The 22,450-nt window shown below is 46.6% G+C and overlaps 2 protein-coding genes across 7 annotated transcripts in view; one reads left to right on the top strand and one right to left on the bottom strand.

Annotated features, from left to right (window-relative positions):
- The window catches only part of STKLD1 (serine/threonine kinase like domain containing 1), a 38,197-nt gene extending 34,384 nt beyond the window's left edge, over positions 1 to 3,813 (bottom strand). For 2 of the 6 annotated variants that reach the window (XM_073314024.1, XM_073314023.1), the window contains exons 1-2: positions 2,812 to 3,813; positions 1,640 to 2,628 (exon numbers count right to left, since the gene is read on the bottom strand). In XM_073314024.1, the coding sequence (XP_073170125.1) occupies positions 1,640 to 1,765 (126 nt within the window). In that variant the 5' untranslated portion in view covers positions 1,766 to 2,628; positions 2,812 to 3,813. The remainder of the gene's footprint in view (positions 1 to 1,639; positions 2,629 to 2,811) is intronic. The other 4 variants (XM_073314026.1, XM_073314022.1, XM_073314027.1 and 1 more) reach the window with 4 other exon arrangements.
- Positions 3,732 to 22,450, top strand: SURF4 (surfeit 4). Its single transcript, XM_073314036.1, has 6 exons — positions 3,732 to 4,051; positions 16,808 to 16,994; positions 18,575 to 18,651; positions 19,601 to 19,644; positions 20,411 to 20,597; positions 21,841 to 22,450. Exons 1-6 carry the CDS (start codon positions 4,004 to 4,006, stop codon positions 22,105 to 22,107), a joined length of 810 nt encoding a protein of 269 aa, XP_073170137.1. The 5' UTR covers positions 3,732 to 4,003; the 3' UTR covers positions 22,108 to 22,450.

Raw genomic sequence — 22,450 nt, 5'->3', positions numbered from 1 at the left:
CCCACCTCTCTGCCCCTTCCCCCCCTGCCCCGCCTCTCACCGCCCGCCCCTGGGCCCCCCACCTCTCTGCCCCTTCCCCACTGGCCCACCTCTCACCGCCCGCCCCTGGGCCCCCCCACCTCTCTGCCCCTTCCCCCCCTGCCCCGCCTCTCACCGCCCGCCCCTGGGCCCCCCACCTCTCTGCCCCTTCCCCACTGGCCCACCTCTCACCGCCCGCCCCTGGGCCCCCCACCTCTCTGCCCCTTCCCCACTGGCCCACCTCTCACCGCCCGCCCCTGGGCCCCCCCACCTCTCTGCCCCTTCCCCCCCTGCCCCGCCTCTCACCGCCCGCCCCTGGGCCCCCCACCTCTCTGCCCCTTCCCCACTGGCCCACCTCTCACCGCCCACCCCTGGGCCCCCCCACCTCTCTGCCCCTTCCCCCCCTGCCCCGCCTCTCACCGCCCGCCCCTGGGCCCCCCCACCTCTCTGCCCCTTCCCCACTGGCCCACCTCTCACCGCCCGCCCCTGGGCCCCCCCACCTCTCTGCCCCTTCCCCCCCACCTCTCTGCCCCTTCCCCCCCTGCCCCGCCTCTCACCGCCCACCCCTGGGCCCCCCCACCTCTCTGCCCCTTCCCCCCCTGCCCCGCCTCTCACCGCCCGCCCCTGGGCCCCCCACCTCTCTGCCCCTTCCCCACTGGCCCACCTCTCACCGCCCGCCCCTGGGCCCCCCCACCTCTCTGCCCCTTCCCCATTGGCCCACCTCTCACCACCTGCCCCTGGGCCCCCAGCACCCCTGTGCCCCTCCACCCCGCCCCACTTCTCACCACCCGTCCCTGGGCCCCCCACACCCCTGTGCCCCTCCACCCCGCCCCACTTCTCACCACCCGTCCCTGGGCCCCCCACACTCCTCTGCCCCTTCTCCCCCTGCCCCGCCTCTCACCACCCGTCCCTGGGCCCCCTACACTCCTCTGCCCCTTCTCCCCCTGCCCCGCCTCTCACCGCCCGCCCCTGAACCCTCCCACACCCCTCTGCCCCTCCCCCCCCGGCCTGCCTCTCACCACCCGCCCCTGGGCCCCCCACACTCCTCTGCCCCTTCTCTCCCTGCCCCGCCTCTCACCATCTGTCTCTGGGCCCCCCGCACCCCTCTGCCCCTTCTCTCCCTGCCCCGCCTCTCACCATCTGTCCCTGGGCCCCCCGCACCCCTCTGCCCCTTCCCCCACCTCTCACCACCCACCCCTGGGCCCCCCACACCCCTCTGCCCCTTCCCCCCATGCCCTGCCTCTCACTACCCGGACCCAACCCTGGGCCCCCCACACTCCTTCACCCCTTGCCCCACACCCCGCCCCCTCTCCTGTTCCCCTTGTATTGGCTAAGCAGCTATAATAGCATTAGTAACACACTTAAGATTTGTTTTTGATGTATAGTTTTTAATTTAAAAAAATTCAAGGGGAACGAAATGTAGCAGCCCAGTGCCCAGTCATCGCTCCTGAGCAGCCCAGCTCCAGCCAAAAAGCAACTCAATGATGCCATGTTCATGTCAAAGCTCCAGACTAGAAGTAGGCCCCAATCCTGCCAGTGTTGCTCCTAGTCACGTTTCATATCAGTAAAGTTATTCACGTGCATAAGTGTTTGAAGGATTGGGCCCTTCATTCATACTTGCCTGGGGTGCTTTGTGGTTGAAGATTTCTGGAGTCATGTACCTTGCTTTCCTCTTAATCAGGGATGCTGGAACAATTGTAAGGGGGGGTGCGGAGAGCCCCACTGAACCAAACTGTAAACCCTGCATGTGATGGAAACCACTTTAAGCCAGGAGGTGGGGCAGCACCCCCAGCACCTGTAGGTCCAGCACCTATGCTTTAAATTACTCCCGCTGAATAGCTATGGGATTGCTCAGTCAAGCATTCCTTGGGCAGCCAAAAATTCCATTTAATCCTCTCCAAAATGTATAAATTGTGTAAAGCTGCCTATTTTAAGAAATGCATCATGATGCAATGGATACCTTCTCACTTGGGACTATGATTCCAGCTATCATTAAAAGTGTTAACAAATGCAAAATAGATCCAGGGACAAGAAAGAAGAATTTTTATGCCGCCGAGGCCCTGATGCTACACACGCTTTTGCACATGCTTCATTTTATGTGTGCCGCGAGTAGTCCAAGTTACTGCAGTTGGACTACTCACAATATGTATAGTCAAGCATGTGCATAAGCCTTTGCAGGATCAAGGTCCTTTTACTGGTCTCCGTCATACATTGCAACAGACTGTGATTCTACTGAAGGGAGAATTTTCATTTGAACAGAATAAGCTCTTGCAAAGAATATCAAAGGACTATAACTTTTCAAGGAGCAGGGTGCTCTGTCTCCTTATTCGCACTGCTCCCTTCACGTCGGTTTGAACTCGATTAAAGTGTGCACTTGTGCCACAGTCACTCCATAACCAAAAGAGATTATGACAATTTACTTTAGAGCACTCTTACTTTATTACACGTTCAGAGCATTATACGAGTTTCTGTGCTTGTGCTTATTGGTTGTGTGAACTTGACTCATCCTGTTTGCTCTGGAGACTTTTTTCCTCTCCAAATCTTTGTTTTGTACTTTGTATTCAATATGTGGTATTAAAACAAAAAACAAAACCCCAACTATTAATGCACCTACAAGATAGAGGAAAATATTTTGGTAAAGGGGAAAAAAGGTTTAGCAAGCCTCAGAAAAATGTTTATAAATAACATGGGAGGGGAGAGATTGTTTAAATGATGGAAATTATCTTCAGAATGCCCTTTTAAACAACATTACCTTCAGGGTAGATGTCAAAACAGTGAGATGAAAAGAATCACCTGGGGAAAGGGCAAGAGCCCCGGGCTCCAGCTGCTTTGGGTAGTTTTCTCATTGCCTTGTGGTTTTTGAGTCTTCAGGGTAATCTTAAGTCATGTTTTCAAGATTTTGTCTAATCCTGAGAGACTAGAAACTTGTTTTTTGTTTTTAATTAAAGCTGTGATTCTCACCTAATCGCATGCCTCCAGAAGCTGGGGATTTAAGAAAAAACACCAAATATTGTAAGGCATACAATAACATCTCAAGAGTTGGCAACATAGTGTTTCATAGTCTGCCATCCCACTTTGTAACTACTACCCCTCCATTTCAAGAGGAGATGGGCTCAAAACCAGTACCTTTTCCCAAAACCAAACAAAACCTCCCCTCTCCCTCCACCTTGAACACTGTAATTAGGCATCTTAGCACCTGAGGCAAGCAAGTATATTTGCGTCCCCTTCCATTTTTGGGCCATTTTTCCACGCTCACAGTTTTGTGCGCTGGTTGGCTGCCCCGCTCTTCCAGCCCTGGTTGCGGCAGTGCTGGGGGGTTGCATAAAAGGAAGAAGTGCTCAGACACCGCAGGGCAGGGCAGGGCAGGGCAGGGCAAGGCAGGAAGCAGTACGGAATAGCTACGAACCATCAAACAAAATGCAGGCAGACTGGACAGGGGCGGATTTTGCATATTGAAAATCTCCACCAGTTTTGCAGATCCACCCCCTCAGGCTTCGAACTTCGTGTGTTTCCTGGGTTCCCATCAAATGGGCCCTGGATCCAACCCCCCAGCTTTGGTTTGGCAAACAAGATTTCTCCAAAACTCAACCCCAAATCCACCGCGGCGTTGCCCACCTCTGATTGCAGGGGGACCCTGCTCCTCCTCCCTTCCCCGGGCCGCGGACACAGGGCTGCTGAGGGCCCTTTAAGAGCCAGGCACAGGCTGGAGCTAGGCGGGCCGGTATCTCCCGTCAGTCCCAGGCCGCCGACTCCCTCCCTCGCCGGGGAGCCTCCTGCGCCTGGCGCTGTCCCTTTAAGAGCTGGCCGACGTGGCAGAAGCAGGAGGGAGCAGCGGCTTTCGCGGCACTTCCTGTGCAGGCGCTGGCAGGAGAGGCAGGGCTGCGAGCGCCCAGGCAGCAGGCGGACGCCCAGCCGGCAGGAATCCCCCTCGGCAGCACCCACCCAGCCACCCTCCCTCCCTCCCGGCCGGCCGGCCGCCGAGACCATGGGCCAGAATGACCTAATGAGCACGGCTGAGGACTTTGCGGACCAGGTGGGTGTCTGTCCCTCCCTCTGATCCCTTCCCTAGGCTGGAGGCCTCCTCCACATGGAGGGTGTATCCCTCCCGGGGGCTGTGGGGTTCTCCCACCGACATAAAGGGGGAATCGGCCTGTGATCTGTACCTCTGGCGGGGTGTCCCCACTTCCCCCCCCCCCACCCAGAATAAATGGGAATCGGCTAATCTTGCGCATCCCTGAATGAGCCTGCTAGGGGGTCCTGCCCCTCCCAGGATAATGGGGTGGGGGATCAGTCGGTGGTGTGTGTCGCCGGCAGGCCAACACCCTAGAATATTGGGGGGTTAGGGAAACAGTCTGTGGTTTGTACACCGGAGAGACCATGGTGTTTGTCCCTGCCCCCTGAATAAAGGAGGGGATCGCTCAGTGGTGTGTACCCCTGAGGAGCTCTGGGGTCTGCCTCTCTCTGATCTGAGGATTTCATTAACTCAGCCAGAGTTTATGGGCCTCTTGGGTGGCTGAGGGTCTGTGGCCTGCAACATGCAGAAGGTCGGACTAGATGATCATGATGGTCCATTCTGGCCTTACAGTCTATGAGCCGTACCCCCCCCACCTCAAGGATAATGGGGAATCAGTCAGTGATGTATATCCTGGAAGGGACATGAGGCATCAGCCTCCTTTATTCTCAGGGTGTGACAGTTGGTGGTAATCCTGCCCCCCACTAACTAAAGAGGTATTTGTCATTTTTGTTACCCATGAAGGAACGGATCTTGCTCCCACCCTGGAGCCTGCATCTTGAGCCTTGTTTGAATGAAACTGTCAGATCAGTGCTGTAACCCTCCTCTCCTGGGAGCCTGGCTTCTTCCTATCTGTTAATAAATGTAAAGAGCCCCATAAGGGGGTGAGGAAAGCCAAGCCATTCTTCCTATCTCTCTCCAAGAAGTGTCCAGGTGGCATGTGGCAATAGGGGATATGCGAAAACAAACGTGCAGTGAAATGATAATGGAAAATCCTAACCCCAGACTGCTCTTAGACCATGTCCAGAATCATTAAGTGGAACAGAGGAGGAGGAACCATCGGTCTCTGTCTAAGCTTTAGGTTCAGAATAAAAGTCAACCCGGATTGTTAAACATTCCTTATAAACTGTCCTTGTAGATGTTGACGCCAACCTAGACGGACCATCTTGTGCTGTTGCGTAATACAGATATCTATGATAAGTCAAAGCTTAGAATCGCTCATCTTGCTGTGAGTGAGCAGAATAGTATGAATGAAGCGTTCAGTCACTCTCTTTGTGACAGTGTCGTAAAGCAAGATCTTTGTTGGCTTGGTGACCAGTATATTTAAAATGAGGTAGTAACATCTGGCTGCCTAGAGCTAAGATCTGAAAAATCGGACTTGATCTGACTCTAGACTTCTAAAGCAGGATGAAGGTTGGATGATGCATATTACAAGATCTAAAATGGATATGTCACCCTTGAATCTCTGTAACTGACCAGCACTGGAAAAACCTGCCATTTGCTGTCTTTTCTAGACAGATGGCTTGTTTAGGGCCAGATTCTGCTGTCTTTATGTTGATTTCAGTGGGACTCCGTATGGTGTTTGGTAGTACTCAGCCTGAATAAGGGTGTCAAAATCAGGCCCAGTTTGTCTTGTTGACCCATCAGAAGTGGGAGGACAAGATAAACAGTTACTGTATTATAAGGACTCCTCATTGGTTTTGCTGATCCAGACTAACACGGCTACCACGCTGAAACCTGGCAGTTGCTGTATTGTGTTCATACCCTTTGCTAAATGTTATGACTCTGGAGTCCTAGCTGCTACTGAGGGTTTTATTGTTTTAATATCTGTGTGTTTATTCCCATGTGACTATTTCTGGGATCTTAAATATTTCGTAAGAACTCCTGAATGCCTTTTTGTCCAGCATGAAACCATGTCTGCCCCCTTCCTGGAATAACTTTCACTGACACAACTTTATTTCTCTTTGACCTCATTTTATTTTAAAGTGACTATTCTTAGCTACAGCCTATTCCTGATGTTTGTGGACACTCAGCCATCAGATTGCAAAACCACGCTTAGGTTTTGCAAGTAAGTAATTCATTTGCTAACTCTAGGTCCAAATAGTTGCCCCCTGCTTATTCTAGCCACTACCTATGCTGCTAAAACACAGACCCATACGCATGTGGGAGTGAGTTTACAAAACAATAAGCACTGGGTATATTTTTGCATGGTGGGTATTTTGTATTAGGGAAGTTCTTAGCTCATTTGGAACAAAACATTTGAACTGGGATTAGACTGAAGATTTTTCAGATGGTTGGGGTGGGTACATCAGATTAATACCCTAGACATCCTTATTCCTTCCCATTCCTTGTTATAATAGTTGGGATTAGCTAATATGCTATTGCTTTCTCCCCAGGGGTGTAATGAGCAGGTTATTAGGGAAGCTCGAACCTGTGACCTTCAGCACCCAAAGCACAGGCATCTGCCCCTTGACCTTAAAGAGTAATGCTGCTAACTAGCAGCAGTAATAAGCTTTTAAGCCGTATGTGGACCAGCCACTAGAGGGGAATATGGCACACTTAAGTGTGTTACAAAGCTGACCGTGTTCTGAAGGAGAGATAGATTGGGGTTAGGATTGACCTTGGCTCTGGAAATGGTCTTTCTCTTACAACCAATGTTTGTCCACTTCATGGGTGTGCAATACAAGACACCTGTTCTTGTTTGGTGTTTTTCTTAACTGTGGGCTTTAAGTTGAGCGGGCTTTGCTGGTTGGCAGGTGTGGGTGGCTTAGGGGAAAACCAGCTTCTCTGATTTGATGGGATAGGGAATAATTATTTGTAGTGCCCAGTACAAACAGAAGATGCAGTCCCTTCTCCAAAGAGCTTACAGTCTAACTGTAGGTAATGTGGAATTGTTTCCTGGGTCTAGGCCCACATCTGCCATGAAATGGAAAAAAATCTCCATAACTGGGAGCAAAACTTCTCAAGGATCAGTGCTGAGAGCTTCTAATTGAATACAAAATGTTCAAGACTGAGCCTTTAACTGTGTTTCTAAATACTGTCTGCATTATCCAAAGCTGAAATAGCTGTAACTAGGTCTTGCGTTGAGTTTGCACTCACTACCTAGATTTGCAGGAGCAGTTGCCTATCTCTGAGGGAGCAGACTTCTGGCTAGTCTTCCATTTGTGCTGATATCACTTGAGAAGGTGGTTGTTTGGCACTCTACTCCATGTAGAGAGGAGTGCGGGGAGACTATGCAACTACTGTAAATGAGTGAAGTGATTCTAGCTGGTGGAAGGAGTGAGTGTGATGCCCAAACCATGTTCCTGTGGCCAAAAATGCAGAGTTTTCTTTAATCTTCCATCCCAAGGGCCTGTGAGTGTGCAGCTGATCAGATCTTCCTTCTGACCTCTAGCTTTCTGAGATAGTTCATATAAAAACAATGGGGTGAAGAAACGTTTTGGTATTAAACCTGGTCCTTTCATTTTCCAGTGAAGCTAACAGAGCATGGAAGGTCCTTATTTCAGCCTGGCATGTCCAAATAAGTGCACTGATCCTGTTTAGTAATAAGCCAAGCACCCTACTCCTGCCATAATATGGAAGTGTGACATTTGCTCCTATGGAGAGGATGGGCAGCCAAAGACTTGATGTGCCATGAGCCCACCTGGCAACTGGAGTGCTGTGAATTGCACTCAGGAGGCTTGTGTGAAAAATGGAATGCTATGGGGAAACCTTAAAGCTCAGAACAACAAAGATGAAACCCTATAAAGAATAAGATGTCCAGAAAGCTTCTGGCCTGCTCTTGTCCTTCCTCTGACCTCTTTTTAAAGTGACAGAGTGAGCCTATAGCAGCGTTTCTTAAATGCGGCCAACGTGGCTACATGCGGCCACCAGTGGCTTTTCTTGTGGCCACAGCGTCCTGGGCTGTGATTGGGAGAGGGGCTAAGCAGCGGCCCCTCCTCCCTGTTGCTCCTGGATGCCCCACCTTGGTGTTGGTTCCTGGCACCACATGCAGGAGTTGGGCCCTGCCCCCCTCTGAAGACATCTGGGGCATGGTGTTTGAGGAGTTCTGGCCCCCTTCCCCCCGCTGGCCCTTGCTGCCTTCCCCGACACCCCATCCAAGGCTTAATTTGTCCCATGTTTGCTGGGGCTGAGTAAATCTGCTGTGAAAAGTGATACTTGTATGCTTGTTGATATCACTTTTCACAACAGACTTACTAGCTAGCAATAAATAAATTGCAATGATTTGGACGCGTATATGCGCACATGTATTTGTTTTTCCGAAAACAAAGTATTTTAGGGAAAAGTGAGAGAGCGGCCACCAGCAAGACTTGGTGGCTGCACTCTGAGGCCACCAACTAATTTATCCTGAGAACCCTTGGCCTATAGTCCCTCTTTCTAAATACTGACTCCTCCTGGGAGGAGGGGAGGTGTCATTATCCCCACTTAATAGACGGGTTGAAACAGAGAGAGAAGAAATGATTCACCCCAGGCTAGAGTGTAGAGTTTGGTGCCAGGCGTGAAATGAGATCTTCAGCATTCCTTGCTCCCAGTCCTGTACTTGGGCCACTGGCTCATGCGTCTCTCCATATGGGAAACAGAGCGGCTCCACATCAGGGTTGCAGGGATGGGTCCTGTATCTTTATCAGAAACACAAGTCTGTAAACAGTATGTTGCAGTCCAAGTGTCTCTGTGCTGTTTGCTTGGCAGCTGCCTTTACCACTTTGATCCTAACGGTCACTAATTCAGGAATAAACAGAGGAGTCTCTTTCCTGGTGAACTTTGGAGCATTCTTCTTGTTCCTGTGTCCCCACCGGCATTGTGGAGATGAGAGCCCCAGGTGAAGCTTGGCGAAATCAGAGCTGCTTATAAAAGAGCAACTGCTTGCAGTGTGCAGTGGTCTTGATTAAAAAATATAATGCGGGGATGGGGAGTTCACTTAAGCACCTAGGTGAAATACAAAGCTAGGTTTGCCCAAGGTAACATGAGACATCTATGTATGTACGTCCCAACCAACCATCATAAGGTATTATCTCCCCCACCTTGTTTCTATAAGAAGTTTTATGTCAGAGCCAGGAATAGAATCCAGATCTTCTGGCTCCCAGTTCTGTGCATCAGTCTTAAACCCATCATATATCTACAGTCTCCCTAGCTGCTGCTTTCATTCTTGCTTATTACTTCGTAAGTGCCATAAATTAGCATTGTGCTTTAGAGGTGTGTATGTATAGAGACAGACCTTGCAACTTAGACCAAAGATGATGGGGTGATAACAAGGGATGGGGTTGGGAAGGAGGATGATTTGATCACTTAAGGAGACCAGGTGGGTGAGAGAATATCTTCTGGCTGGCCAGCTTCTGTTGCTGAAAGAGACAAGCTTTCAACAACAACACTGCAAATCACTTAAGGGAGTAAAGCAGGTGAGTCAAAGATTCGAGTTCTTTATTTGTTGGTTGGATTACGTAGCCTCCTTGAGGAAAGCCATTTGGAGAAGGGACTTGATCCAGAGAATGCTGGATCCTTGCGTGTGTTTATTCCTAAACTAAGAAGAGTATTTAAATCTGTCTGTGTCCTCCACAGGGCTTGGTTTACTGCCCTCATAACCTCATTAGAGGAGAAAATGCCAACACAAAGCCCTTCTGCAGTATGTGTTAATGACATGGCTGGGAGTGAAGAACCAATTGTCCTCTCAAATAATATTGTTTAGTTTTTCCAGCTTTGACTGTGCTTGTGTGAGATGCAGTCTTCAGTGTGGTCCATGCAAGGCCCACAGAATAATAGGTCATTTGATATTCAGTGTATAGAAAACCCTAAACTACAGATGTGCCATGAGTTTAACGTAATCTCCTTCCCTCACTTGAATAATTTAGTTTTAGGTTAAGTGTATTGTGTCAGTGAAGCTCAGGTAATTACATTCTGTGTACCTCTAATTCCCGGGTAGTTTCAGATGGATAAGATTTTAACTTTGTCCTAATCTGTTACTATGAACTGTTAAACAGCTGTACCCCAGAGGTGGCTGCATTGCAACAGTGGTTGAAGTGATTCTTACTATAGCTATAGTTTGCATGGTGCTGTAGGGCATTGAAATGAGATTTATAAATCATGACTACTAGAGATGGGCCCAAGCTGTAACATGTGGATCAGCACTTCCATGAAGTTTGATGTCTGGATCTGGCATTCTGGTTTGGTCCTATTGATTCAATCCCACCAGTAGAAGTTGCCCATTCTAGATAAATTCCACTGTACCTAGTTAAATCACTGAGAGAGTTCAGTACATAGGTACTCTGAATCCTAAAATCACTAGACACTTCTGATACGTGTCCCGCGCTATCATAGTTAACTATTGCTTTCTCCTCTCCTCCTAGATCTCCTCCGTTAGTCTTACACTTTTTTGTTGCGCATTCTATTTCTGAATTTGCCTCATTTTCTCTACCTTTGCTATGAGCAGTGGCCTCAATGCTTACATGTGAGTTGCATAAACACAGCTGTATGCATGACTGATGTCAGAAGATGGCTTGCATAGCATTGGTTGCCTAGCATTGCTCCCACCTTCAGTCCATCCTACTTGTCTTCCACTGATTGGATCACAAGCACTCATGTTTACTAGGCAACAAAATTCTTTCCTGTGTGTGCTAAGAAGGGAGGAAGCCTGAGTGAGGGAACAATTTACACTTTCTATCATAGGCTGTTTGGTTTCAGGGAAGGTGACAACGAGACTCGTCCATGTGACTTATTACAACAAAAGATGGCAGGTTCCAAAGCTGATTCTGGGAAGTAGAGCTGCCCCTTGGCAGTTGTGCTTATTTTGCAACCTTTCCACAGTCATGTTCCTGCTGATCTTCAAGACAGCAACCTCCCATTACACTCTCTCACCTGCTTCCGTTCTCTGCAGAAGTTGCCAGGGCAGGCTTCTCTCCACCTTTCCATTTTCCTGCTCCTGCTTTATCAAATCATTTTAACCTCTGCTCTTCCCCTCGCTTTAGGCCTAAATTTAAAAACTCCCTCTTGTAGAACGTATAACTTCCTCCCTCATTGGCTTGTTAGTGTGACCGATTTGTTGTTTAACAGTTGAAAGTTCTCTATTGATCCCTACAATTGTATCTGTTCATCTAGATCAGGGGTAGGCAACCGTATGCCCGCGTGCCGGAGCTGATTTTCAGTGGCAGTCGCACTGCCTGGGTCCCGGCCAACCATCCGGGGGCCTCTGCATTTTAATTTAATTTTAAATGAAGCTTCTTAAACATTTTAAAAATCTTATTTACTTCACATACAACAATAGTTTCATTATATATTAAAGACTTCTAGAAACAGACCTTCTAAAAACGTTAAAATGTATGACTGGCGCACACAACCTTAAATTAGAGTGACTAAATGAAGACTCGGCACACCACTTCTGAAAGGTTGCTGACCCCAATCTAGATACTTTCCAGACAGCCCCCATCAAGGAAAGGAAAGGTTTAGGAAGACTTTTTTTTTGTTTTTTTTGTTCTGTTTTTTAAACTGCCTCTCATTCCTCCTAACTCTATTCATAAAATCGCACTCTGAACCACCTTAAATAATTTGTGGCCCTGCCTGTCGCTTTTCAGACGTGTGGACACTTTTTCCTGGGCCTGGACTACACCTAAAAATTAGATTGACCTAGCTATATTGTTCAGGCCTGTGAAAAATGTCACGCCCTGTGCGATTTAGTTAGGTTGACCTATCCCCCATGATAGATGCAGCTCAGTCAGTGGAAGGATTTTTCCATAGACCTAGCTACCACTTCTCGGAGAGGAGGATTAACTGCACTGGCAGAAACCCCCTTCTGTCAACGTAGGAAGAGTCTATACTAGGATGCTGCAATGGCACAGGACTGTAGACATACCCTTAGTTAAACATCTCTAAAGCTCTTCCCACAACACACAGTCAACCTGGGGAACTCTTTGCCAGAGGATGTTGTGAAGGCCAATACTATAACAGGGTTCAAAAAAGAACTAGATAAATTGATGGAGGTCCATCAATGGCAATTAGCGAGGATGGGCAGGGATGGTGTCCCTAGCCTCTGTTTGCCAGAAGCTGGGAATGAGCGACAGGGGATGGATCACTTGATGATGACCTGTTCTGTTCATTCCCTCTGGGGCACCTGGCATTGGCCATTGTTGGAAGACCAGATACTGGGCCAGATTGACTTTTAGGCTGACCCAGTATGGCCATTCTTATGTTCTCTCCAGCTTCTGATGTAGCTGAAGAACAGGGGAAAGCTGCTGTCAAGGTGGAGAATCCTTTCTCCCTTGTAAAGGCCGAAGTGTACAGAATGCCCAGGGAGAGGCCTCCCTGCTCTGAGAGAGGCCAGGTCAGACCCAGAATTACATGCTCCCATGTGGGGGAGCTGGATTGAGGTCTTTAAGTCAGTGTGCACACACTCTCCCTTCCTCTGAACCCTAGGAAGAGCCAGCTGATTTGGCTTTCTCTGGCAGGTTGGGTTTGCATACGCTTTGGGTGGCGAGGAAAGAGACAGCTGTTTGAGAGTCTGTTTCTGACCCCCTCCAGGAATTCACTTGGCATTGGCACAATCTGTTCAAACGCTTGGGATGAAGAGTCTTCATTTCTGTCTTAAATGTAGTTAGTCTGTCACCTGGGAGAGCTTGTCTTAACATCGCAGTGTGGTATATTCTAACAGGACTCAGAGCTGCAAGCAGGGCAGGTGCCATTTGCTCGCTAGAAATCTTTTTTAGCAAGCTGTGGGTCAGTATAAACACAGAACTACTCTAATTCTAGGCCCAGGGTGGATATGGCACTTTGAATGCAAACATTTTTCACACCCCTGAGCGACACAGTTGTGCCGATATAGGTTTGTAGTGTAGACCAGACCTGAGTTAAGGATCTCTAATCAAAACTTGATCCTTGGAAGGTGGATCACAGCCTGCCTCTCTTGCCTTGTGCATTTGGGCCTTTTCTTCCAAATCAGCCACTGTTTTTAGCAGGTCTCTTACACACTTGCTGCATGCTCTGTACGCTCTCTACCTAGTTGATGGTACGAGCCAAATGTAGATCCCGTTCCTCTTGTTCTAGGAAGAAGACAAGGCTGCCCCCTATTTGTGACTTGCTGGTTGTGTATTCTTTTTGCATGGGGATTTCCAGTGCAGTGCACTGATGCTAAAACAGGTGCTTTCAACCCTCCTGATGCCCAGGTGTTGAGCTATTATGCTTTCCTGTCCAACGTGGCTGATTAGGGTGTTGCTGGGTGCTTTGAAAGCTTCTCCGTCGTTAGACTGATATTGGAAAGTGCTGTTTCCTCCTGATTAAAATTCATCAGATGTCTAGCATGTTGCACAAGCAACACCTCAGATTATTTCCAAACTGAGGAGTAAGACTTGCTATAGAAACCCTCTAGTTCTTTTCTGTAGGCATTCTATACTTTCTATCCAGTACTTTTGGAGCATTTAGTTCTTTTTTCCCCATGTCTCTCTGTGGAAATCCTGCTGGAATTCTGTGCCACTGTACAATGCAGAATTTGCACTGAATTAACGTTCCCCATAGAATTTTAATTTTTCCTGATGAACCTGTGATCTCCCGTGCATGGCAGCCAGAGCCTCGCCATGCGCAGGGCTGACAGTGGGAGCCGCAGCTGGATGCAGAATTTTAAAATATTCACAGAACCTTTAATTTTTTGGTGCAGAATTCCCCCAGGAGTATCTGTTGTTTGTGATAGTTTCTGTCTCTGCTACAGAAAAGGACCCTTCTAAATCAGTCTTGGTATTATCACAAGGGCCATAGAAGCTTGATCTGTAATTCTTCTTTCCCTGTAATCTTATCCTCTTCCATGGAAGTCACATGGTTTGTTTGCTTGTGTTTGTTAGCAAAGTCAACATGATTGCCTAATTGTGAGAATAAGGTTTATTAACTTGTAGAGGCTGAGTCTGGGGCCCCATTTTAAAAAATGGGAACAAAATTACAACAGTTATAATTTTAAAAAATATATAAACAATACACTTACTGGCAGAGGATAACATTTAAAGCATGCCAAATTTTGGGCTTGAACTTTTGGATGAAAGGTATAACTTTGTTATGTACAATAATGATCTGTTTGTTTTGTTTCTCCACTTGGGGTGCATGTAGGAGTTTCTTAGGTAACTCAAATACAGTTTGAAGCTCTCTTAATCTGCTATTCTGGACGAAGAAAAGAGCTCATTTGCAATTTTTTTTTTTAACTTCACATTGGTTAATTTTAGGTCACATCTCCCTTGTATTAATGTGTATTTAATTGTTCGGTTTGTATCTCACTAAATGACAAAGATCATAAGAAATGTATCTCTCCAGATTCACTCATCTAGCTGTTTGAAAAACATTTATATTCAAAAATCCCAAAGTATAACATTCAATCTGTACGTGGTTGAGGTTTGTGTTCAAAGTATGTTTAACTGACTTGAATCTTGACCCTTTAGACTCTAGATGCACATGAGCAAGACTAGTGTAGTTTGCTCTTCTGATATTAACTATTTGGGCATGTCTGTTGTGTTAACATTTCTGCTCTGTTTTTATTCATGCTGACCTTGAATTAGGCAGCAAGGAAGATTTCTAACTTGCACAGAACTTGGAACATCCTTTATTAATTGGTTAATTATGGTGGTGGGAATAAGCTTTTAGAAGTGCCTTTAATCTCCTGCTGCCCAGCTGTTGTGAAGCCAAATGTTGCCAGAGCTGCAAAATCATACTAACTAAAAGCAGAAAGTGAAACTGATTAGTCTAGTTTCATTGTCCAAACTGAGTAAAATGCAAGAAGTGAACGTCATAAACAATGAGAAGCTAACTTAATTTTTTTTGGTCAACATACATTTTTACTAGTTAGTTTGCTGACTCGATTAGCTAAATTCTCTGCTAGTATAAATTGGTGTACCTCCATTGACGTTAACTGAGTTGCATCAACAGAACATGGTCAGTGCTGGGTGTGACTCTGTACCTTTTTTAAGTTCCTGTTCCCTAATGGTACAAGAAACACTTGTGCAAGGGGACCAATACAAGATATATACACTGTTTTTTTCATTGTGAATTTCCTCTTTGTGGCGTTCCTGATACCTTTTTGAAGAACACCTCTTCAGGTGGGTGGGTTGGTTGGTATTGTGGGGTCCCCCCCCGAACATAGTTTAGATTCTAACACTGAGTAAAACGACTTGAATCAAAGTCCCATAAATTGTTTTTAATACATACTGTGTATGAGTTGTAGGAGGTTATAACACATGGTTCCCCTACCGCTAAACCAGGAGTCTCTGCAAAACCTGGCATTTCTGCATCAGGAGTCAGGCTTTTGCATGCATCTGGCTGTGACATTGCTCAGCGGGAACTGCCAATAAAATCAGGAGATAGGCACCTTCTGCTTCTCTTCTTCTGCTGTTTAATTTAGAATTGACCATATCTATCTCACATACAACCCCTGACAGATGTCACTTGAATTACCATTACCTCACTTTGTCAAGGATGTAACTTGGCTGTTCTGCACCTGGTGTTGATGCCCTAAATATGTTTCTTAAATAAACAGTCACCTCACTTTCAGCCAGTAGGCGTTTTCTGTTACCAAATGTCTGCTGGTACTATTACACCACTGCTTTCTATACAAAAAGTGGAATGTGCTATTTGCAGGTTTGTTAAGAAATAAACAACTTTTATTAATACCTTTCTGTACCAAAGGGATGGTTGGTTGGGTCGGAGGAATAACACCGGACACTTTTTAATATTAACCGGGGATCAATGCAATGGTTCTAAATTTTCAATAATGGAGTGCAAGAATCCAACACCCACGTGTATGCCAGCTTGCTCTAAAGGTACATATAATCATAGCAACTGCCTGCAGAAACACAATTGCTGATTAAGTCATATGTGTTCTAGGTGCCCGCATGTGGCTCCCTTTGCACACCAAAATTGTGGCCTTTTAGCCTGAGATTTGTGTCAGAGCATTAAATCTACAACCAGTTATTAATCCCCCTCAGGATATGCCTTGGTGCTCTATTACAGTTATTTAAATATGAATGAAGACTCAAACGATATACTAGCTGAGAACTGGAGAGTGAAGAGGTGATCAGATTTTTTTTTTTAATATGCAAATATCTTGCATGTGTGTAATTTGCAAAAGAAGCTAGACTCCTCAGGGTGTATGTTTTGGTTCTGCTCAGCAGTAGTTGCTCCTATATAATCTATAATTCTCACAATGGCAGAGTGATCTAATGGTAAATTTTCAGCATTCTGTTCACAGGATCAGACACAACTTTCCTTTCCAAGAAGAGAAGCGGTGTGCTCACTTCCTCGTGCCTCTTGGTGATATTTTTTTTAAATACTAGGTTGCATTGAACTGTAGTTATATATAACTGCCTAGTTCATCTTCCTGAGTAGTGTGTTTTTGTTATGTGGGTTGTGATTCTTAATGGGACTAGGGGCTGACCTCTGTCTCTGTATGTGTTTATCCTTGAAATCAACTAATATCCTATCCAGGATATCCAGTTTTTCATCTACAGTCAAACCCTTTTAGTATTGTATAGGAGAGTCTTAGGCCTGATGCCACAATGTGTTGATATTTGCAGAGGAAGAAGTCAGTGGAAATTTTGCCCATGAGAACAGGGGAAATGTAAAGGCATAGGTGTGTTAAACCAGCATGATATCGAGAGGGTTTGGCTTTATCTAATTCCCCAGCACATCTGCGTTCAGCGGGATCCTTGTGGTGGAGGTGGGTGTATCCATGTGCACACGCCAGTGATATACCTGCAGTCTGCAGAGGGGCATGGCTCTTGGTTGCCTTGGACATTACTCCTCCTGCACTGTCTGCCCATGTAGTTCCTGCGAGTGACGAAGCAGTACCTTCCCCACGTGGCCCGTCTGTGCCTGATCAGCACCTTCCTGGAGGATGGCATCCGCATGTGGTTCCAGTGGAGCGAGCAGAGGGATTACATTGATGCCACGTGGAACTGTGGCTATTTCCTGGCCTCCATCTTTGTGTTCCTAAATCTCTTCGGACAGCTGAGTAAGTGGCTCTTAATGGCCTATTAGGGCAGATGCCAAATCGCCCTAGTATTTCTGGCTCATGTTAGCATGGGAAGCCTAGTTTATTTTTCTTTACCCATCAAGCATTTTATATTTTGATGATGCTTCATAGGTTGAATAAAGACTTTTCATTGGCCTCCCCATGTTTTGCTCCTTGACTTTTGAGTCCCCATGGTACCTCTTGGTCAATGAAAACTCTCTGAGGAGTCCCTTAGTTGACAGTAGTATTATCTATTTAATTCTGTATGTGTACCCAGATGTTGATAGGTGCATTCTGTAAATAAAATACTTCCTGTATTTAAAGAAGAATTCATCCAATATATCAAGATGATTACAGTGCCATGTTTTTCTTGCCTCAGCCCAGTATTGGCTCTTATAGAGGTTAATGTCAACTGGAAAAATTATTTTTTGTCTTGTTTTTATACGGGAAGCATTTCAATCCTGCCCTGTTCACAAAAGCAATAGCACTGTGTTAGTTCATGAGGACTAGGAAGTGGAAACAGACTTGACACTTCAAGTCTAGCTTCTGTGTTCATGCTGAGTGAACAGTATCACTGGTGGGAAAGGAACTAAATTCTCCCTGTTTTATATTGCGTGTCCCCCTTTTTAAAATTGTCTCACGCACTCCAATTGCCTAGTCTTTCAAAGTCCTGTGTCCAGGGTTGGTTGGTTTTTTGTTTTTTTTTTTATTTTGTCCAGGCAAAAATTTAATTTTGCTAAATCTTTTCCTCTGTAGATTTTTTTTTTTTTTTTAGTCAAGTTCTCAACGTGGAAATCCGCCTGCTGGGAAATGCGATCAGTTTTCTTTTGAATGCAAGATTTACAGGAAAGCTTCTGTTTGTTTGTTTAATATTCTGTACTCTCGAAAGAACTATATCATCCTCCCACCACCACCTCAGGAAAGGCAATATCCAACATCTACATACTTGGCTGTTTTTTGTCTAACGTCTTGTGACCTTAAGCGTATGTCTACATTACCATAGAGCCGGGGTCAATTGACTCGGGTTCAGGCTGCAGGACTAAAAGTAGCAGTATAGACATTCAGGCTTGGGCTGGAGCCCAGGATCTGAGACCCACCCAGCCACCTTGCAGGGTTTGAAACAGCGGGCCCCAGCCTGAGCCCAAATGTCCATATTGAAATTTTATAACCCCCCACTCTGAGCTCCACAAGCTGGAGTCAGCTGACCTGGGCCAGCTATGGCTGTGCTGCAGGTCTTTTATTGCAGAGTAGATGTACCCTTGCATGGCACCTGCCAACTAGTACGATGTGCCAGGGACTAAACAAAGATTATGTTTGATCCCTTGCTCCATCACCTGGTGGAATAATGGAGAGATGTTCTTCAGGAGCCATACGACAATGTCTCACTGTGGAGAATGCAGACTTTAAAGCTGACCCCCCCCCCCCCCAAACCAGCAGTGTTTTGATACCAGATATCTCCTAGCAGAGGCTCTCTGTGACTTGGCTACATGAAATCCTTAACCTGCTGAAATTCAAACCAAAACCAACTGTTTCCTGTGTGAGCTGGAGATGTGGTAACGCTGTTTATTTCCCTTCCTCAGGCGGCTGTATCCTGGTGCTGAGTAGGAATTTTGTGCAGTATGCCTGCTTCGGCTTGTTTGGAATTATAGCATTACAGGTAGGAAGCCTCAAGTCTTCCAAAGTACAGTCCCTATCTTTCAGGCCCTCCCCACCAACCCCAATGGGACTGATCTGTCTCAGTTAAAGAAGCAGGAAGGATTGCCCTGCTCAGCCCATTGAGCCCACTGCCCTCCTTCAATTGGCCATGATCTCTTATGGCAACATGGTTACAGCTGTTCTTCCTCTGACATGCACAGCGGCAAGGTATTCTCCTTGGATGCTGATGCAGATCGGATCAGCCAGCTGTTTTTTCCAAGCACTGACAAGTATCGAATCAATCCTGTCCCATATAGTAGGAGGAGGTCCCCTTTGCAACTCACATGAGCTTCAGCAGCCTACTGCATAAGAGACCTATAACTGATTTGGTCTTGACCCCACAGTGATTGCTACAAGAATACCCCAAAGTGGAAGGATCCCCATTGAATGCTGAAAAAACAAAAACAAAAAAAACTTATTTTGGACAGGAAAGGTTTTCGTTAACATTTTGTCTAAAGCAGAAGAGTAGGAGTTATAACTTCTGGGTTCTATTCCCAAATTCGCCACTGACTAGTTGTGTGATCTTGGGCATTTAGTTTAACCTTCCTGCCTCTCTCTTTTTCCCCATCTGTACAATGGGATGGATACTTGACTGCCACAGGGGATTGTTGAGGGTTAATTAACTATCTGCAAAAAGCTCAGAGTCACAGATATGCGGGTGATATAAAAAGCACCTGGGCTAATGAGTGAGCCTGACCTTCTGCATCCAAAATAGATTCTCATAAAAGCTCCTTATTGTCGTCATGCCAAACTACTTGCTAAACTAAGTAACTTTTTGTAAGATGTTATTGATTCTTACATCCTGCATTTAATCACACTGGCTTTGAACACTCTCTAAAAGCTCTCCCTTTTCAAGGAGGTGGAAATAGCTTAAATATTTCAGTATTTCTTTTTTTCTTTTCCCCTCCCAGACCATTGCTTACAGCATTCTATGGGATCTGAAGTTCTTGATGAGGTAGGTCCTAGTTCATTTTACTTCCCTGTACTGTCCTTGCAGACTTGCTTCTGTGCATGTCACTCAGGGACAGGAATGAAGAGGTCTTTATAAAGGTCACATTTAAGGCCATCTCTACCCGACAAACTTTGGTCAACGCAAATTACGTCGGCACAAAGCTGCTGCAATCAATAGATTGCTTGCGCAGGTGCATACTTGACTCCTTGCGTCAACACTGCATATGCTTGCCAGGAGTGCTTCTGTCAATGTGTAGTGTACCATGGATAGATATCCCAGTGTGCAACCCACCACCATCCAGTGCACTGTCTTTTGGGGAAGTTTTGGCAATGCATGGCAGGGCAGAAATGAGTCGCGCGGAGTGATTGGGAGCAAGGAGTCTCCATCCCATAATGTCATCTATGTCCCATGTTGTTTGCACCTTTTTAAAAAAAAATCCCACAAATGCATGTAGTCTTTGATAGACGCTTGGGGCCTGCATAGCTCCACGCTATGGTCATAAGCGTTGCAAGCGCTGGATGCACGATCCTCTTGTATCTGCAGAGCCATAAGAACTACTGAATCAGTGGGGGAACATGATGCAATCTTGGAGGGCAGATTGCTGTGGGACATAATGAAAACCAATCCAAGGTTGTTGGCATTCTCACTCATTCAGGTAGAATGATCTTCATGACACATCCAACAAGCTCTATGATGTGGCTTTTATTTTTCTTGCACTGACCTGTAGATTTTTTTTTCCTTCTCTATGCCCCCCTCTCTCTCTCCCCAGGAACCTTGCCCTTGGGGGAGGCTTGCTGCTGCTTTTGGCTGAGTCACGGTCAGAGGGGAAAAGCATGTTTGCCGGGGTCCCCACCATGCGGGAAAGCTCCCCCAAACAGTACATGCAGCTGGGTGGACGTGTGCTGCTGGTCCTCATGTTCATGACACTGCTACATTTTGATGTTAGCTTCTTTTCTGTAAGTATCTGGCACAGAACTGGGAGTCAAGGCATTGGGCTTCACTGCTCTGCTACAGCCTGGGTGGGATCCCAATCCAGCAATTCTTCTCCTTCGAGTCCTCATCTATTTCACTGGGTCTCCTTATGTAAGAATGCCAGATTTGGGTCCTGTCAACTAGAGATACCGTGTTCTGAGTTAATGTCTATAAAGCATGTGATCTGCTTAGCACAAAGTGCTAGAGCAGGATAAAGTATCAGTCTTTTAACTAATTAATAATTGAGCCTTTCTTTAAGCAGTAGGGTAAAAAATATTTCTTCAGGTCTGAGTGACAGCAGAGAAACCTCAATCCAAACTACTCACCTCTTCATAAACAAGATCTTAGCTTAGGAAGCGCCAACTTGAAACTAAATTCCAGGGAATGGTACCCCAAAATCTACACTCAGGGTCCCACACAAGCTGAGGGTTGACCCTTGCAGCCATCAGTCACGCAAGTCCTGCCACTGGATCATTGTAATGAGTGGGACAATTCACATGAATAGAGGTAGCTGGAAAGAGCCCTTTAGTTACTGAAGGAACTTAGAGATGTCAGATAATCTAGTGCTAACCTGCCCTAGCCCATCTGTATCACAGCCAGGATGGGTAAGGATGGTGTCCCTGGCCTCTGTTTGCCAGAAGCTGGGGATGGGCAACGGGGGATGGATCGTTTGACTATCTCTTCTGTCCATTCCCGCTGGGGAATCTGGCTACTGTCGGAAGACAGGATACTGGGCTCGATGGACCTTTGGTCTGATCCAGGAGGGCCATTCTTGTGTTCTTACAGCAGCCTGTTGAATGGCCTTTACCTGAGCAACGCTGCAGCGACTACGCCGCCTCCATGCATGTTTCTTTAAGGCTACGTCTGCACCTACAGGCACTACGTGTGTAGCTACACACCCCAGTGAAAGGCTCTGGCGGTGGGGAAAGACTCCTACAGCTGCCAGATGCTTTTACTGTGGCAAGGAAAGGCTCTGACAGGAGGAGGCAGCAGAACATGACACTGCTAAAATTAGCAGTGCAGACATGGGTGGCATGGCTTGAGTGTGCAGGGTCTATACCCTGAGGTGTGTAGGACACTCTGCCCACCCTAAGCTGTGGCTTGCTGTCTACACTGCTATTCATACCTGTGCAAGCTGGGTATGCAGTGCCTGTGCTCTATAGGATACCATAACATAGCTGTGTATAACCCTGACTCTCCTCTTTCCTCCCCACTCTGCTCCCGCAGATTCTCCAGAACATCGTGGGCACAGCCCTGATTATCTTAGTGGCGATTGGCTTTAAGACCAAGCTGGCTGCCTTGACTCTGGTCATCTGGCTGTTTGCCATCAACATCTACTTTAATGCCTTCTGGACCATCCCGGCCTACAAGCCCATGCATGACTTCCTCAAGTACGACTTCTTCCAGACCATGTCTGTCATTGGAGGGCTTCTTCTGGTGGTGGCGCTGGGTCCTGGTGGTGTCTCCATGGATGAGAAGAAAAAAGAGTGGTAATGGGAGCAATGTAGCTTCTCAGGACACGACAGCTTAGGTCCAGGACGGATTCTCTATGGATTCAACAAAACCTGCCAGCATTTTACATATACCTGCTCCTGCTGTACCTTCCCCTGTTAAAGGCACAGATGTCTTGAGAATTTAATTTACAGTGGCACCAGTAATCTGATGATAGATGAGATATCCTACTACTTCGAGGAACATTGCCTAGGGTTATTTTATTGTTTTGTTTTTAACTTCCTAGAATTGGAACTAACCCAAGGAATCCACATTTCATTGAGTACTTCAGTATTGGCTTTTAAATTTTAAAGTATTGTGAGCAGATACACAGTAGTATCATTCA

Source organism: Lepidochelys kempii, chromosome 16 (genome assembly GCF_965140265.1).
Source record: "Lepidochelys kempii isolate rLepKem1 chromosome 16, rLepKem1.hap2, whole genome shotgun sequence".
Taxonomy (NCBI): Eukaryota; Metazoa; Chordata; order Testudines; family Cheloniidae; genus Lepidochelys; species Lepidochelys kempii.
Note: the sequence above shows the minus strand (reverse complement) of the source record. Positions and strands in the feature narration are given on the sequence as shown.